The 19,454-nt window shown below is 25.5% G+C and overlaps 1 protein-coding gene across 1 annotated transcript; it reads left to right on the top strand.

Annotated features, from left to right (window-relative positions):
- The first annotated feature begins 16,779 nt into the window (after positions 1-16,779).
- LOC145836586 (uncharacterized) lies at positions 16,780-19,230 on the top strand. The gene is made up of 8 exons (XM_082944382.1): positions 16,780-16,789; positions 17,277-17,388; positions 17,640-17,801; positions 17,874-18,021; positions 18,192-18,308; positions 18,375-18,466; positions 18,688-18,848; positions 19,085-19,230. Exons 1-8 carry the CDS (start codon positions 16,780-16,782, stop codon positions 19,228-19,230), a joined length of 948 nt encoding a protein of 315 aa, XP_082800508.1.
- The last annotated feature ends 224 nt before the right edge of the window (positions 19,231-19,454 follow it).

Here is a 19,454-nt window from a genome sequence, read left to right as displayed (position 1 = left end):
TCTTTTAGATGTTCATACACAATCTATTTTAAATAACTGAAAACATAATTTTTATTTTAAAACAATTTCACATTACCTAATAAAACAATCTTAATACTGTTTTTTTAAGTATGCAATTTCTAAATCAATAGTTTTAATTTTATTTTCAAGTTTATTTGCGTTGTCCTTAGCAGCTATTCCTCTTGCTAATAATTCTTTCATTGCTTCTAAATCAGACTGTTTGTTGGCATCTGCAGTATATTTGTCATAGTCTTCATTCAAACATTTGAGTTGCTTTGTAAGTTTACTTTTTTGTTCTCCTAACTTGCTCAAAGCATCACCTTTATTTGGAACATTTTTAGCAAAGCGCTGTTGCTCAAGATATGCCAAATATTGGGCCCTAGAAGATTTTACAAATTTTAACAATTCAGAACTTAGTTCAACTGTGCTTGGTTCTAGACCAGGGTTTCCCAAACTTTTTTTGCAAATGGCCCCCTTTAAAGAGTTTGAAAAAGCAATGGCCCCCTTCAACATATAGGTTACTCATAAACTATACACATAAGACCTTTAATACATAATCTTAATACATACATAATCTTTGATCATTCTTCGGGACCTTATTGTCATCTCTCCCATATTAGTTGATATTGCTTCCAGCCCCGTTCAACACTTGCCTGGCCATTGTGAAGCACAAAAACAGCCTCAAGGACTCTTGTTAAATCTTTATACTTGCTTGGGATATCAAGTGTGTCAAAATAAAAGGTGTCTAAACTGTGACTTTTTTCAAGAAAATTTTCAAAAAGTATTTGAGTGTTAGAAGAACTTAACAAATCAATGTATTGATTAATGCTGTTATCACCCTCTTTTGCTTTTAGTATCTTCATGCTGACAAGTTGTTGGACCAAGCTTGTAAAGTTTCTGACACAACGGTCTTTACCCATTCCAATTAGACATGCCGGATTTAAAACAGCAGCCCTTCTTAATAAGTTCAAACCAACAGTCGTTCTTGTTTTAATTTTTTTTATTATAGCAAATATAAAAAGTTTACATTCATTGCGAAATGACTTGAACAAAATGTTAGAAACTTTACCTTGATTTAGCAAATCTTGAATTAAAAGAGAAGCAGCACATCCTAACTCTACATCTTTTTTGTGAAAACTTTTATTTTGAAAATGCTCATTATTTAGTTCAAGTAGCTTTTTTCCATTTGAATGGGCTTCCATGAAAGAAGTAGTAAAAACAATATTCATTAACTTGTATACTAACTTCTGTATATCATCATACATGAAAGGAATGCTTGGGCTGTTTTCCTGATACCTAGTTAAATATGGAACCAAAATTGAGGCAACAAAGCTAAAGCTTAATACAAATATAAATAATATAAAGCATAAAACAAAGCTTAATACTAAGAATATTGAAGAACTAGCCGCAAGGCTAAAAAAATTCTAAATAACCACTTAAATAATAAAAATTACTACTTTTGAACATAATATTAAAACTGGATTAACTAAACCTCATTCTATATCTAGAAAAAAATTTCCCTGAGATTTTCAAAAACTTCCCTGAAAATTAGAGAAAAAATCAAAACTTCCCTGAGTTAAAAGAAAAATGCCAAAATTCCCTGAGTTTCCCTGAGATTTTCTACAGTTTGAAAATTCCCTGAGTTCCCTGAGTGTGTGGCAATCCTGAGAGAATCAAAACTACATGGGTGGTTGGTGTCTTTTAACGGGTTAAACAAATGATCTTTTAAGTTATTAACTTTTCTAAAATGGGAATCCGGTATGGTACAAAAATTTTTTTTTTTTTTTAACTGGACAAAAATGATTAAATGTATAATTGATACTATTTGTTTGTACAATATTAGAGGCAGTGGTCCAAACAATAGTGATTAATCTAGGATTTTTATTGCTAGACAAAGAACTTTTATAGTAATTGGGAAATTGATTTTGAGGATTATTATTGAATTTCAGTTTAATATTGGTGCAACATAGTACTAGGCTAGGTAAATACTGGAAATTTTCCTAAAAAACTGATCTGTAACAAAACACTTTGAAAATAGTTACTCTGACCTGCAACAGTGTTACAAAAATTTCTTTGAAAATTATTATTAATGTGTGGTCTGAGGGCATAGGAGCCCTAATGACAACGTTAAAACTCTCTGAGTTGAACTGCAAGATTGAAACCTAGTGGTTGACACATATACAAAAAAATCTTTTGTAGTATCTAACCTATTCAGAGAATTAAAATGATTTTCAACTAATATCAATAAATAATATATATATAACATTTGATTATGCTCTTCATGTCAGCACCAATAACAAACTGAAAATATAAAACTTTTGATGTCTTTTTTAACCATAATAAAAGCAATTAAATACTTTAATTTATTAGTTTTTTATATATAGATTAATTTTATTCATGTATTTTTAATAGATAATTTTTTTGCCAAAAATTATGATTATATAACACATCAAATGTATTATAATTTCAGCTTGATATTGGTAGTCTATATAAATTGTTTTATTGAAATAATCATTAAATAATGTAGATTAAAGCGATTAAACATTCAAGTTTTATTAGTTTAACATAAATATGTTAAATTTTGTTTATTACTTTGTCTAAAATCATGGTCAAAAAACACATTGAATATAATACAATTTCAGATTGATATTGGTGAAATATCATTCTCTGTAATTACCAAACTACAAATTGAAACCTAGTGGTTGACACATATAAAAAAAAGTATTTTATTGTATAATAATTAGAATTTGAAATAATTTTGTGCATGTAAGTGATAATGTATAACACTTACATATGACTTATAGTAATATTACTATGAGTAGTATATACTACTTATAGTATACTAATATAACTATAGTATATTAGTAATATTAGTAAACTAAAACTCTTGTGTGTAGCTTTTTTTTTTTCTTATTTCTGTTTTTTTGTCAATTTCTAATTATTTGAATTTTGAGCTCCTTTCTCTAGCTTGCATTTTTTCAACTGAAAGCGCAGTGTATTACTGACTAAAACTAAAAACAGACTGCGGGTACCCTTTAGTAGCCAGTTCAAACAAACTAAACTGGACAATTTTGAGGAGGACAAAAAACTCACTGGACAATTTTGAAAAGGACGAAAAATCTCACTGGACAATTTTGAAATAAAAAAGATAAATAAAGAAATATTATAAAAATTAAATAATTTTTTTTTACATCGTAAATTAATAAAAATAAGAAAAAACAAAGAGTTTTATTACTTCATAAATTAATATAACTGAAATAAAAATATTTTTTTTTTTACTTAGTAAATTAATAAAGATGAAATAAAAATAATGATTTTTTTTTCTACTTCTTTAATTAATAAAAATAAAATAAAACAAAAATAATTAAGGAAAAAAAAAGAAAATAAATTACTAACAAAAAGGAAGTTCTAAATAAAAAAAAAATTAAGACCTTTTAAAGTTTATAATTCTGTAAACAAAAAATACAACTAAATAAAAACAGTAAAAACAGATTATTGAATTTGTAAGCATTTGTATGAACGCAATAATGCAATAACATAAAAGTGTTCTAAAAAAATAATAAACCATTGTGTAAAATATAATAATAAAAAACAGTAAACACTTAACATAACTTTTTTAAAAATTTTATTATATAGAAATTAATAAAAATATAATAAAAGTACACAATAATGCTATAATATTATAAAACAATATTAAAGTTTTTCTTATTAGAAAATAAAAATAAACATTTTTATACTTCGTGATTGTGTTTTTAACTCACAAACACTCGGAATATTACACTATAACACTAAGATAATCGCTTTTTGATATAAAAGCATTTCCTAAAGCAGTTCTTAAATGAAAAATACTCAACTAAACTTTTTCAAACTTTGTATTTGTGTTTTCCAAGTGTTTGTCTATGCTTGATTTTTATTAATTTAACTCAAACTTATTTATTTTTTAAACTAGAAACACTTACATTATTACACAATAAAACAAGCATAGTCGCTTTTTGGTTTAAAAGCATTTCCTAAAGCAGTTCTTAAATGAAAAATACTCAACTAAACTTTTTCAAACTTTGTATTTGTGTTTCTTAAGTGTTTGTCGATGCTTGATTTTTATTAAACTAACTCAAACTTATTTATTTTTTAAACTAGAAACACTTACATTATTACACAATAAAACAAGCATAGTCGCCTTTTGGTATAAAAGCATTTCCTAAAGCAGTTCTTAAATGAAAAATACTCAACTAAACTTTTTCAAACTTTGTATTTGTGTTTTCCAAGTGTTTGTCTATGCTTGATTTTTATTAATTTAACTCAAACTTATTTATTTTTTAAACTAGAAACACTTACATTATTACACAATAAAACAAGCATAGTCGCCTTTTGGTATAAAAGCATTTCCTAAAGCAGTTCTTAAATGAAAAATACTCAACTAAACTTTTTCAAACTTTGTATTTGTGTTTTCCAAGTGTTTGTCTATGCTTGATTTTTATTAATTTTACTCAAACTTATTTATTTGTTAAACTACAAACACTTACATTATTACACAATAAAACAAGCATAGTCGCTTTTTGGTTTAAAAGCATTTCCTAAAGCAGTTCTTAAATGAAAAATACTCAACTAAACTTTTTCAAACTTTGTATTTGTGTTTTCCAAGTGTTTGTCTATGCTTGATTTTTATTAATTTAACTCAAACTTATTTATTTTTTAAACTACAAACACTTACATTATTACACAATAAAACAAGCATAGTCGACTTTTGGTTTAAAAGCATTTCCTAAAGCAGTTCTTAAATGAAAAATACTCAACTAAACTTTTTTAAACTTTGTATTTGTGTTTCTTAAGTGTTTGTCGATGCTTGATTTTTATTAAATTAACTCAAACTTATTTATTTTTTAAATTACAAAAACTTACATTATTACACAATAAAAGAAACATAGTCGCCTTTTGGTTTAAAAGCATTTCCTAAAGCAGTTCTTAAATGAAAAATACTCAACTAAACTTTTTCAAACTTTGTATTTGTGTTTTTTAAGTGTTTGTCGATGCTTGATTTTTATTAAAATAAATCAAACTTATTTATTTTTTAAAATACAAACACTTACATTATTACACAATAAAACTAGCATAGTCGCTTTTTGGTATAAAAGCATTTCCTAAAGTAGTTCTTAAATAAAAAATACTCAACTAAACTTTTTCAAACTTTGTATTTGTGTTTCTTAAGTGTTTGTCGATGCTTAATTTTTATAAATTTAACTCAAACTTATTTATTTTTTAAATTACTAACACTTACATTATTACACAATAAAACTAGCATAGTCGACTTTTGGTTTAAAAGCATTTCCTAAAGCAGTTCTTAAATGAAAAATACTCAACCAAACTTTTTCAAACTTTGTATTTGTGTTTCTTAAGTGTTTGTCGATGCTTGATTTTTATTAATTTAACTCAAACTTATTATTTTTTAAACTAGAAACACTTACATTATTACACAAAAAAACTAGCATAGTCGCTTTTTTGTATAAAAGCATTTCCTAAAGCAGTTCTTAAATGAAAAATACTCAACTAAACTTTTTCAAACTTTGTATTTGTGTTTTCCAAGTGTTTGTCTATGCTTGATTTTTATTAAATTAACTCAAACTTATTTTTTTTTTAATTACAAACACTTACATTATTACACAATAAAACTAGCATAGTCGCTTTTTGGTTTAAAAGCATTTCCTAAAGCAGTTCTTAAATGAAAAATACTCAACTAAACTTTTTCAAACTTTGTATTTGTGTTTCTTAAGTGTTTGTCGATGCTTGATTTTAATTAAATTAACTCAAACTTATTTATTTGTTAAACTAGAAACACTTACATTATTACACAATAAAACTAGCATAGTCGCTTTTTGGTTTAAAATCATTTCCTAAAGCAGTTCTTAAATGAAAAATACTCAACTAAACTTTTTTAAACTTTGTATTTGTGTTTCTTAAGTGTTTGTCAATGCTAGATTTTTATTAATTTAACTCAAACTTATTTATTTTTTAAATTACAAACACTTACATTATTACACAATAAAACTAGCATAGTCGCTTTTTGGTATAAAAGCATTTCCTAAAGCAGTTCTTAAATGAAAAATACTCAACTAAACTTTAAAACCAAAAGTCGACTATGCTTGTTTTATTGTCTAATAATGTAAGTGTTTGTAATTTAAAAAATAAATAAGTTTGAGTTTAATTAATAAAAATCAAGCATCGACAAACACTTAAGAAACACAAATACAAAGTTTGAAAAAGTTTAGTTGAGTATTTTTCATTTAAGAACTGCTTTAGGAAATGCTTTTAAACCAAAAGTCGACTATGCTTGTTTTATTGTGTAATAATGTAAGTGTTTGTAGTTTAAAAAATAAATAAGTTTGAGTAAAATTAATAAAAATCAAGCATCGACAAACACTTGGAAAACACAAATACAAAGTTTGAAAAAGTTTGGTTGAGTATTTTTCATTTAAGAACTGCTTTAGGAAATGATTTTAAACCAAAAGACGACTATGCTAGTTTTATTGTGTAATAATGTAAGTGTTTGTATTTTAAAAAATAAATAATTTTGATTTATTTTAATAAAAATCAAGCATCGACAAACACTTAAAAAACACAAATACAAAGTTTGAAAAAGTTTAGTTGAGTATTTTTCATTTAAGAACTGCTTTAGGAAATGCTTTTAAACTAAAAGGCGACTATGTTTCTTTTATTGTGTAATAATGTAAGTTTTTGTAATTTAAAAAATAAATAAGTTTGAGTTAATTTAATAAAAATCAAGCATCGACAAACACTTAAGAAACACAAATACAAAGTTTAAAAAAGTTTAGTTGAGTATTTTTCATTTAAGAACTGCTTTAGGAAATGCTTTTAAACCAAAAGTCGACTATGCTTGTTTTATTGTGTAATAATGTAAGTGTTTGTAGTTTAACAAATAAATAAGTTTGAGTTAAATTAATAAAAATCAAGCATAGACAAACACTTGGAAAACACAAATACAAAGTTTGAAAAAGTTTAGTTGAGTATTTTTCATTTAAGAACTGCTTTAGGAAATGCTTTTAAACCAAAAAGCGACTATGCTAGTTTTATTGTGTAATAATGTAAGTGTTTGTAGTTTAAAAAATAAATAAGTTTAAGTTAAATTAAGAAAAATCAAGCATAGACAAACACTTAAGAAACACAAATACAAAGTTTAAAAAAGTTTAGTTGAGTATTTTTCATTTAAGAACTGCTTTAGGAAATGATTTTAAACCAAAAGGCGACTGTGCTTGTTTTATTGTGTAATAATGTAAGTGTTTGTAATTTAAAAAATAAATAAGTTTGAGTTAATTTAATAAAAATTAAGCATCGACTAACACTTAAGAAACACAAATAAAAAGTTTAAAAAAGTTTAGTTGAGTATTTTTCATTTAAGAACTGCTTTAGGAAATGCATTTATACCAAAAAGCGACTATGTTTGTTTTATTGTGTAATAATGTAAGTGTTTGTAATTTAAAAAATAAATAAGTTTGAGTTAGTTTAATAAAAATCAAGCATAGACAAACACTTGGAAAACACAAATACAAAGTTTGAAAAAGTTTAGTTGAGTATTTTTCATTTAAGAACTGCTTTAGGAAATGCTTTTATATCAAAAAGCGATTATCTTAGTGTTATAGTGTAATATTCCGAGTGTTTGTAAGTTAAAAACACAATCACGAAGTATAAAAATGTTTATTTTTATTTTCTAATAAGAAAAACTTAATATTGTTTTATAATATTATAGCATTATTGTGTACTTTTATTATATTTTTATTAATTTCTATATTATAAAATTTTTAAAAAAGTTATGTTAAGTTTTTACTGTTTTTTTTTTTATTATATTTTACACAACGGTTTAATATTTTTTTAGAACACTTTTATGTTATTGCATTATTGCGTTCATACAAATGCTTACAAATTCAATAATCTGTTTTTACTGTTTTTATTTAGTTGTATTTTTTGTTTACAGAATTATAAACTTTAAAAGGTCTTTATTTTTTTTTTATTTAGAACTTCCTTTTTGTTAGTAATTTATTTTCTTTTTTTTTCCTTAATTATTTTTGTTTTATTTTATTTTTATTAATTAAAGAAGTAGAAAAAAAAATCATTATTTTTATTTCATCTTTATTAATTTACTAAGTAAAAAAAAAAAAATTTTTATTTCAGTTAATATAATTTATGAAGTAATAAAACTCTTTGTTTTTTCTTATTTTTATTAATTTACGATGTAAAAAAAAATATTTAATTTTTATAATATTTCTTTATTTATCTTTTTATTTCAAAATTGTCCAGTGAGATTTTTCGTCCTTTTCAAAATTGTCCAGTGAGTTTTTTGTCCTCCTCAAAAGTGTCCAGTTTAGTTTGTTTGAACTTACTGTGTTTTTAGCCCAATATCAAGCTGAAAATTTTGTCCAGTCGGATTTTGTCCAGCGAAAAAACGACCATACTGGGAATTCCGGAACATGTACAATCGGACCCAAATCTAGCGGTTGTAAAACTTTTTTTTTTTTGACTTAGTTTTTCTTTGTTAATGATCAGAAGGTCACGGGTTCAAATCTAAGTGGTGTCGTTTTTTTTTTTTTTTTTTTTTTTATAGTTTATAGAGACATATTTAGCTTAAAAAATAATAAATACTAACAAAAAAATTAAATACAAATTCAAAAAACCCGACAAAATTAACTATTCTTTTCACAGCATGGTTAATTGATGCGTTTCAGACATATTTCAGTTGAGTTTTTAATTCGATATCCTAAAAATTTTAAAACGATTCCAATGATTAAAATAGGTTTTCATCAAATCTTTAATGTTTGTAGATCACTTTAAAAAAAAAATTTATAAAAAAATATTGAAGTCATAGTCAATATTGGCAGAAATGGGTATTAAAAAGAGTGCACACCAACTTTTCATTTTATAAATAATTTCCTTTAGAGTTAATTCAAATAATAGTACTTTGAAAAAAACAATTGATTAATAATTTTATTGATTTTTTGTTGATCTTGAGTTTTTTTTTTTTTTAATTAAAACTGCTCAAAAAAGTTATAAAATGTATGGTGTAAGGACTAACAAGAAGTTATCAGTGTATATAAAAGTATACAAACAGGTATTACATAATTTTTTAAAGCAATTTTCTTTCAAATGTTCAAGTACTTTATATTTGTATTTGTATATATTGTATTTTTTACCATTAATAAAAAAAAAAATTTTAAATCTAAAAATTTACTTATGAGTTCTTCAGAGTCCAAAGTTGTAGCTAAAAATTATTTGGGTAAATTCCTAGTATGATTTCGCACCAATATCAAAGCAAAATGTTTTACACTTTCTAATTTTACATTTTAATAAGACAAGTATAAAATTGAATTAATAGTTTTTATCAGTTGTTGTTTTTTTATTATCACTGTTACCCTTAACGCTTACTCCTGATTGGTAGCTTTTTTTTATTAACTTATTTTTTAATTTTTTTTTTTATAATATTTTTTATTAGTATATTAATTTACTACTTCTGCTACCCCTAACCCTTATTCTCAATCGGTAGTTTGTTTTGGTTTTTAATTAATTTATCTTTCAGTTTTATATTTTAAAATAATTTCTATTAGTTATTTTTATCTTTACTATCACTATTACCCCTAACCCTTACCCTCGATCGGTAGCTTTTTTTAATCAAAAATTCATTTTATTTACCTTAAGGTCTCAATGATTAAGGTATAGTTTAGATTTAGAGCTTTACAACTCTATAGTTGTCTTTTCAGAATGTAAAACTAGAAAGTGTAAAATATTTTTGCTTTGATATTAATGCAAATCATCCTAGAAAATTACCTATTTGTAACTATTCAATTATTTTTAATAATAAAAATACAAATAAAAAAAAACAACTCAAACAACTGATTTGCTTGGGCTAATCGAATAAATTTTGGTTTTTGCAATTTTCTTTCAAACGTTCAAGTGCTTTATATTTATTTTTAAGATCTAAAAATTTAATTATGGGTTCTTCAGAGTCCAAAGTTGTAGCTAAAAAGTATTTGTAAGGATTCAATGATTTACAATAATAAAAAAAAACCCTTAAAAAAACAACTCAAACAACTGATTTGCTCAGGCTAATCGAATGAATTTTGGTTTTTGCAATTATCTTTCAAACGTTTAAGTACTTTATATTTATTTTTTTTATATAAAAATTTACTTATGAGTGCTTAAGAGTCCAAAGTTGTAGCTAAAAAGTATTTATAACGATTCATTGATTTTTTATAATAAAAAAAACACTAAAAAGAAACAACTCAAACAAATAATTTGCGTAGGCTAATCGAATGAATTTCGGTTTTTGCAATTTTCTTGCAAATGTTCAAGTACTTTATATTTATTTATTTTATTTTTTTAAAGTTCTCAAACTTTCTTAGTCATCTGGACGTATGTACAAAAACGTAGCCCTTAATGACCGAAATCCTTTTAATGGTGAAAAAATACTCAATCATGACATTTTAAGCAAGTTCTTATCAAGTAATCAATCGCTTATTGTGTAAAACTTTGCCTTATATATACTAATATTATTAAAATAATTACTGGTGCTTAAAACTTATAATAAAACATACAGTTATTATAAAATGTACGGAATAGTAACAGGATTTCACGTTGCACTTGATTACTGTTTAGATCTGATGAAAAGTTTTGAGCTAGATTCATAGTTCATTCTAGCGTTTCAGAGAAAGCTCTCACGGTCACGCGTTTTACTGATGCAACATTATTACAGTTAAGATAAGGAGAAAATTAAGTGCAGCTAAGAAATTACTGATGTAATGTTGCAATCTTTCTGATGTAATTACAGTTGCAATTACTAATGTAACGTTACAATTTGATTAGTTATGTATTTGTACTCTAGATATTATTTATGCATAAAGCATAGGAGAAGCATTGATATAAAGCAAAAAAAAATTATGGCTGTCAAATATGCTGTTAATACATTCGGAAACACTGAAATATTAAAATAAACAAACAACTTTAATAATTTTTGATTTTAGGAGAACAAAGTATAGATAAGATAACTACTGTACTTTATAACAATGTTTTTTATTTTTTACACGCTAGTTAGTACTTATTTCTTAAATCTTAGGCTAGATTTATTGACTTTATTAAATAGTTAAATCTTTTAAGATTGTAATTTTAAGGCATATAACTTTGACTGACATCAATTTTGCGTAGTTTTAGTTGAATATAAGTGGTTAGTTATTAAATTTAGACACCCTGGTTTGTGTTTTTTTTTACCAGAGAGTGGTTATCCTAAATGAACAAATATAAACTTTACAGTAGTGTTAAAATGTTTCGAGTATTTTTACAAAAAATATTTTTCTAAATTAAAAGTTATACTTGCTAAAATAAACATAGTTAAGTACAGCTTTGATGTTTGTTATACTTGTATATTTTTTATTTTAAGTGATTTAATGTTGTAAACTTACAACCTAAACTAAAGAGTTAAAAATTGTATTCAAAACTTTTTCTATAGGAAATACAGTTAGTTATAAATACAGTTATTTCCTTGATCTATTTAGTTATTTATCAAAAATATTATAATTTTTTTAAAAGTAATTTCAAATAAAAATTATCTACTCTGTTTATACTTTTTGTTTAATAGCTTAATTTTTTATTTTATAGTACTTTAAATATTTTGAAAATGCGTGTTAAAGTAAAGAAATTATCAAAAGCTGATAAGATATTAAAAGACAAAGACAGCCTAAAAAAAGTTGCGAAACGGTGCAATTTTTTGACTAATTTAGACAATGATGAAAACCAAGCTTTTGAAACATTGTCTAAACAGCTAGATATACAAAAAAATATTAGAACCAAGCTTCACAAACGTAAAATAAAAAGAAAATTATAAGTATACCTTACAAGTAATACTCTTTTCAAAAATGTTAGTTGTCAGTTAAAATATAAACTTATTAAGTTGAGAATCTTAAGTTGTTTGATGTAAAGCACTTGATGTAAAACTTAGTTTTAATTATTAGCCAAACTAAGGTACTTTAATCGTCAAAAACAAAATCTATATGAGATAATCTGGTTAAATTTTCAGTTATAAAAAACGACTATCTGCTACATATGCATGCTTAAGGTCAAGACTCCACAACACAACATAAGAATTTAAAAGAAGATGATTATATATGGGTTAGTTCATTGTTTTATTTATAATATAGGTTTTCGCTGTAATATACAAACTAATATAACCCTAATTGTTTAACGTATCCTATCTTAGGTACCATGCGATAGTTGCCAAAAGTGGTATCATAGTTGCTGTATTGACAATTGCCTAAAGATATTGAAATTGTAAATTGGAGTTGCACACCATGTTCTTACTTGGGGTCTAACGATAATTCACACGAGGAAAGTATGTAGCCACTGCATTTATTTTTCTGTTTGTATTTTCTGTTCATTTATTTTAAGCTAGGTTTTTAAATAGTTCACTTTTTTTATGTAAACAGGTTCATGATTAAGTCTAAATACTTTTAGATAGTTTTTCTCATTATTAATTTAATAAGTATCTAATTAATGTGAAACTAAAAACAAAATCGATAAGTAAAACAATAATATTGAACTTTATACATTACAAAAAATTACTAAAGTTTAGAAGTAATTATATCGTCATATGTTTTTATCTAAACTTTTCTTTTATTTCGAGATTTCTGTTTTCTGTACACAAAGTTCGATTTTTCTTTTAAGCTTTATGTCTAAGCTGTTTTCTTTAATTATTTTTTAAAAACTTCAACAAATTAATCTTTAATTTAACATTATTAAAAGTATTTATTCTTTTTACAAAATTATATTAATTCCAACTCAAAGCAAATTTAAATATGATTTCTCAAGTAATTAACTCTCTGTAAGCGTTCATTTAAATTTGATTTCACCGAAATAAAAATTCAATCGATTATCCTACGCAAATCAGTTGTTTGAGTTATCTTTTTTTAAAGTGTTTTTTATTATTAAAAATATTTAAACCGTTACAAATACTTTTTAGTTACAACTTTGAACTCTGAAGAACTTATAAATAAATTTTTAGATCTTAAAAATAAATATAAAGTATTTAAACGTTTGAAAGAAAATTGCAAAAACCAAATTTCTTTCGATTAGCCTACGCAAATCAGTTGTTTGAGTAGTTTTTTTTTAAGTGTTTTTTTTTTGTTATTAAAAATCAATAAATCGTTATAAATACTTTTTAGCTACAACTTTGGACTCTGAAGAATCCATAAGTAAGTTTTTAGATCTTAAAAATAAAAATAAAGTACTTAAACGTTTGAAAGATAATTAAAAAAAAAAAAAAAAATTGATTCGACTAGCCTACTCAAATCAGTTGTTTGAGTTGTTTTTTTTTTTTTAATGTTTTTTTTATTATTAAAAATCATTGAATCGTTACAAATACTGTTTAGCTACAACTTTGGACTCTGAAAAACTCATAAGTAAACTTTTAGATTTAAAAAAAAATATATAAAGTACTAAAACATTTAAAAGAAAATTGCTTAAATTTCTTTTTATTACGCATATGTGTACTTTTATATACACTGATAACTTCTTGTTAATGGTGTAAGGTTTGATGACTGAAAGGTCTTTCTCCACACCAAGTCTTTGACCACAGTTGTGAGCGTTCACATTTTTCTTTCTTTTTTATCATAAATTTATTGTGATTTATGGGTGGCTTGGCGTTTAGCCAACAGATCCTTCGCTCTACTGAGCACAAAAGATAGCTTTTTTTAAGCTAGTGTTCAACGTTTAAAAAAAGCTTACAGTTATCTAATATGAAAGTTCATTATCGTAAATAGTTAAATAGCGATGAAAACAATGCAAGTTGGAAAAATTAAATTTAAATACAAGTTTTAAACGGGCATATTTTCAAGTGTTTTTTACTGTTTTCTTACGCAATACTTTATCTAACTTTCGGTCTAACTTTCGCTATTTGTACAAACTAGTTATGTTTTTAAGCTTAAAATATCTAAATAAATAATATTTTATTTAAAAACTGCATGTAAAAATCAACCTTACCTATTCAAAAATAATTTTATATACAAACTAAATACTAAGATAAAATAGTTGTTGTTTAATAAAACTTATAATGGTGATTTAATAGTTTTAAACAAGAACTTTTGTAATTTTTAACAAAATAACAAACACAACTTTAGTCTTTTTATAGTACTTGCTAAATTTAAATTCAAAAAAGGTTGCTAAAAACATTTATTTTACTATTAAACTTAAAATAATGCTTACACTTTTTTGTGTAAAAATTAAAAAGTCACCCATAAAAAGAATAAAAATTAACATAGGTACATTTAACACTTGACATATTAACCCTAACTTAAATTTCTCTTAATTATTGTAAATATTAACACTTGTTGTATATATATAATAAGTTTTATTATCAATCAAAAACTAGCTAAGTTTAAAAATAAGTTTTTAAAATATATTATTATAACTGCAATATAAAATTCAAATATTATTTTAAAAACTAGATTAAAAGGGAATAATAACTTTATTTATTTTATAAGCACAACTTTGTTGACTAAGCTAGGGTGTCCCAGATTATTAAAAAAACATTAAAAATAATCTCAATTGAAGACGTTATATGTGATAATTAATTAGCTAAAATAAATTGTTTTTATACAAAGCAAAGTCTTTCAATATTAAAAAGACCGTTAAATTCTTTAAAAATAAAACTTTTATTATCAAAAACTGTCTTAGACTATAAAATTCAATTTATATCAATAAAATATGATTGCCTGGAACAATTGTCCAAAATTGAATTAAATGTTGAGGTAAAAAACTCTACAACTAGAGTTTTATAAAAATTACTTTGTTTATGCAAATCATCGTCTTTTACTTTAAAACTTTTATTATTAATATAATTCAGAGGCCTGAAGTCTAAAAAAATAATGACTTATAATAATAAAAATCATTCTGAGATTTCCTTAAGATGTAATTTGTTTGCAATAGTTTAAACAAACAGTGCAATTTTACAAAAACTAGTAGTAAAAATTTATTTAAACAATTTTATCTAAAATTACTTAAATAATTCTTGTTACATAAATTCAATTTACAGAAATGTCTAACAGTAAATTAAGTAAACAATTTATAAAAAAAAGCATTACTTTTTCTATAAGGTAAATTTAATATTTCTTTTTCTCTCTAAGTTGTTTTGAAATAAAAATAAATGCTTGGTCGAAAAGTGTTACAACTAAAATTACATAAAAAATAACCTTGATTATGCATATACTTTTAACTTTAGAAACTATCAATCTAAAAATGATAACAATTTTTAATAATTAGAAGTTTTCTGTCTTTTTCTTTAGGTTTTTTTTTTATTGATGAATAGTAAAAATATTAATAAGTTAAATAGTTAAACAGAAATAGCTCGATTAGTATTTATGTTTTAACAAAAGTGCACACTCAATTATTAGTAAAAAATAATTAATTAATCAAAAGAGGCTAGTCTAATTAACAACATGAATTTTATAAGTTATTTATTTAAGAAAACTTTATTTCAATTTAAATGAAAATTGCATTGAAATTACAGTCAAAGTTCTGAATTTTCAGTTTATTCTGATTTTATCTAAAATACTTAACTACCTGAAAGTGGCAAACTTTCTTCAACTTGATTATCTAATACAAAAAGCAATTTAAAATTATATTGTATGTTTTAAACTTTTTTTTTAGACTTTATACTTTTGTAAGAAAATAGAAAGAAAAATGTTAAAAAAAATACATTAGATAAGTTGTAAGTATCACATGACCTAATCCGGGTTTATTGGGAACGGGTCAGAAAAGCACGGGTGACACTTTAGCACGGTGTGACACTTTAGCACGGGATGACACTTTAGCACGGTGTGACACTTTAGCACGGGGTGACACTTTAGCACGGTGTGACACTTTAGCACGGTTTGACACTTTAGCACGGTGTGACACTTTAGCACGGGGTGACACTTTAGCACGGCGTCACTTTAGCACGGAGTGTCACTTTAGCACGGGGTGACACTTTAGCACGGTGTCACTTTAGCACGGTGTGACACTTTAGCACGGGGTGACACTTTAGCACGGCGTCACTTTAGCACGGAGTGTCACTTTAGCACGGGGTGACACTTTAGCACGGTGTCACTTTAGCACGGTGTGACACTTTAGCACGGGGTGACACTTTAGCACGGCGTCACTTAAGCACGGGGTAACACTTTAGCACGGGGTGACACTTTAGCACGGCGTCACTTAAGCACGGGGTGACACTTTAGCACGGGATGACACTTTAGCACGGCGTCACTTTAGCACGGAGTAACACTTTCGCACGGCGTCAGTTAAGCATGGAATGACACATTTGTTTGTGCTTATATGTTATGTTGAAAAATATAAAAATAAAGTAGTTTAGGTTTAGCGTTTAACTGACTTAACACGTTATTATAAGATAGGTCGTAGATAGTTTCTTAAGGTACTTTTAAATTAAGTTGACATGTTAATAAAGTCGATGTATTAAATCCGAATTAAACTTTTACTATTAACTTAATATTTTATAGGTGCTAAACGAACTATTGTTTATTAAAAAGGATTTAAAAACTAGTTAACTATTTAAATTTAGACTAGTTGTAATAAAATCGAGTCAAGGAAATGGTGTTTTTACAATTAATAAACTGCGAAACATAAAGATGATAAAAAACTAAAGAACATGAATGCCAACTAATCGAAATACCGAATCAAAGAAACAGAACACAAAATTTTCGTTTAAACTAAATTCTTGAACAACTGAGCAAGATAATAATGGCGTCAAGTTAACTGTGCAAAAGCACAGCCAAAATGAGCTCATAACAACGGCAACAAGTTACTGCCAAAACAGTACAATAAAATGAACCCAATAAAAAGAAAAGTAATTTTCCCCGCTAATCGACGCAAAGCCGTTGCAGTATTTATTTATTTTAAGCTTTTTATTAAAAAAAAATTTGAACATAATTTAAATGTAAGGTCTAAAAAATTTAACAACATAAACTTACCGACTATTAAAAAAATAGGGTGAAAGAACAGTTGTTAACACAAAAATATAAGTGAAAATACAAAAATAAAATATAAATGTTTCTTTTATTTAAACACATAGTTTACTTATACGTTTAAGCTGTGAAAGTAAAAGTAACAATACAAGTTCTTGTGTTTAAAGAAAGTGTAAAAGAGTTTATGTTTTGTTTGTTTATGTTTTGAACAAGCTAGTATAGGTTTAAAAATGTATGTTTTGTTTGTTACGTAAATGTTATTTTAAACTTTAGTACTAGTTCCTAGTACAAGTCCAAAAGGACTTGTGAGTTCGGCAATAAATGGAATTCCACTATCAATCAAAGGCTCATTACCAAAAGAAAAGTCATTGAAAAGAGCTGCAATGTAAGTAAAGTTCATTTTAGTACGGATTTCAATTTGTTCAAATTAGTATCAATACCTTTTGGACTAACAGCTTTATTTCCAAAAAGTGCATGTTTAGTTGCAAGTTTTAGCTTATACCAGTCAATATCCTTTAGATATAGAGTTTTTATTTTATTTAGATTATGAGTTTTTGTACTTTTAAAGTAAACCAAGTTAAAAGATAACCAAGTTTAAAAGTAAGCTTTTTATAAAAACCTTCTTATAAATTTTAGACGTGCAAGAAAATCACATAATGTTCACTCACCCATTGCAGACAAAATAGAGGATATCGAAATCCCAGAATATCTAAAGATTTATAAAGGGAATGGAGTCAATGAAAACTTTTTGCTTGGGGACAGTGGGAATGTCCCAAACAGAATTTTAATTTTTGGAAGGTAAAATTTATCATCTTTCATTTAAATTAACTAAAATGTAGTTTGCCTTTTAGTTATTAATGACTTTTTTAGAGAAGCACTACTTGATATCTTGATGCAGAGTGAGTGTTTGTTCATCGATGGAACCTTTAAGCTTTCTCCGCCAAAATTTTCACAGGTGGTTGTCATCATAGGCAAGAAGAGAGAACTGGCGGTACCTGTTCGGTATTGCTTGTTACAGGTTAGACTATTTTCAGTAATTTTTGATTGTAACAATCAAACAAAAGGTATTTATAAGTGAAATTTTAGTTAAATAAGTTTATCATGAAAAAATAAGTTTATCATGAGAAAATAAGTTGATAATTCATCAGTTTATTTTAAATTATAACAAATTTTTCTATAACATTTCAGAACAAGTTTGAGCGAACTTACATCGCAATGTTTCAAATGATTAAAAATATCATTCATGGTATTCAACCATCGGCCGTTTCCTGCGATTTTGAGCTCGGATTAATAAATGCCGTAAAAGTAAGTAATATTAACTGTAAAGCTTATTGTAATAAATTTAGCTAAATGTAACTTTTTATGAATCAGAATGAGTTTCCAAGCTATAATGTTAGAGGGTGCCTTTTTCATTTAGGTCAAAATGTTTTAAGAAAATTGCAAAGGTCCGGTCTTCAATCAAGGTTACAATTTACATATACTATCTATTTTACCACAACAAGAGCTATTTTGTTTTTAAGATATTATTATTAAAACACTACGGTCAACTAATTCATTTCAAATAGATAGGATAGGTTTTTAGTCATTTTACCAACGAATATAAACTAAAAGCGCATATGTTATCACTTTAAAAATAAACACTACTATTTTAATTATTCAAATAACTAGCTTACATTTTTTTTAGGTTTCAAACAGATTCTAATTTTGCAAGAGATGCAAAAATGATTCTGTCATTAGCATTTTTACCCACAGAGGAAGTTGTTGACGGTTTAGAGGCTTTAATTGCTAACATTTCTGAAGAACTAGTGACAGTTCTGGAGTGGTTTCGACACTACTATGTTGAAGGTTAAATACATTTAAAAGTTTGTGTTAATGTTAAGTACACTTTAATTTATTGCCTATTTGAATTTGTTTTTTAGTTTGTTAGAATAAATTTGTAAATATTAAAATTAAATATTTTATTTGTTAATGTTTGATTGGTATATTTATTTAAAATTTAAGCGTAACTTTTTGAATTTAAATTATGAGTTTATATTTTGAAATGTACATAAACTTTAGGTTAAAAAAAATTAAACTTAAAGGTGCTAGAGGTGAGCCATTGTTTCCAATTCCTTTGTTGAGTCAGTACGAACGAGTACTTACAAAAAGTGATCGAACGAACAATATTGCGGAAGCAGCGCATCGAGCTTTGTACGCAGTATTAAATGGAAACCATCCCAATCTGTAGAGTTTTATAAATATTCTGAAAACGACTCAGAATTCTCGGTATATGGGACTAGAACACCTTCTGGCAGGGATAAAACCAGATCCCAAAAGAATAAGGTTCAGACAAGCAGATGAGCGTCTGTTTTATCTGGTGTCAAGTTTTAATGAAAATAATAATATACTTGAATACCTACGCGGTATTCAATACAATTTTGATATAGATTAAATGTATATATTTGTAAATTT

The sequence above is a fragment of the Thalia democratica genome, chromosome 1 (assembly GCF_965202585.1).
Source record: "Thalia democratica chromosome 1, ktThaDemo2.hap1.1, whole genome shotgun sequence".
In the NCBI taxonomy this organism is placed as follows: domain Eukaryota; kingdom Metazoa; phylum Chordata; class Thaliacea; order Salpida; family Salpidae; genus Thalia; species Thalia democratica.
Note: the sequence above shows the minus strand (reverse complement) of the source record. Positions and strands in the feature narration are given on the sequence as shown.

Coding starts and splice junctions, on each gene's coding strand:
- LOC145836586 (XM_082944382.1), top strand. Junction 17,389..17,639: donor TCATTGAAAAGAGCTGCAAT/GTAAGTAAAGTT, acceptor TATAAATTTTAG/ACGTGCAAGAAAATCACATA. Junction 18,309..18,374: donor GATTAATAAATGCCGTAAAA/GTAAGTAATATT, acceptor TTTATGAATCAG/AATGAGTTTCCAAGCTATAA.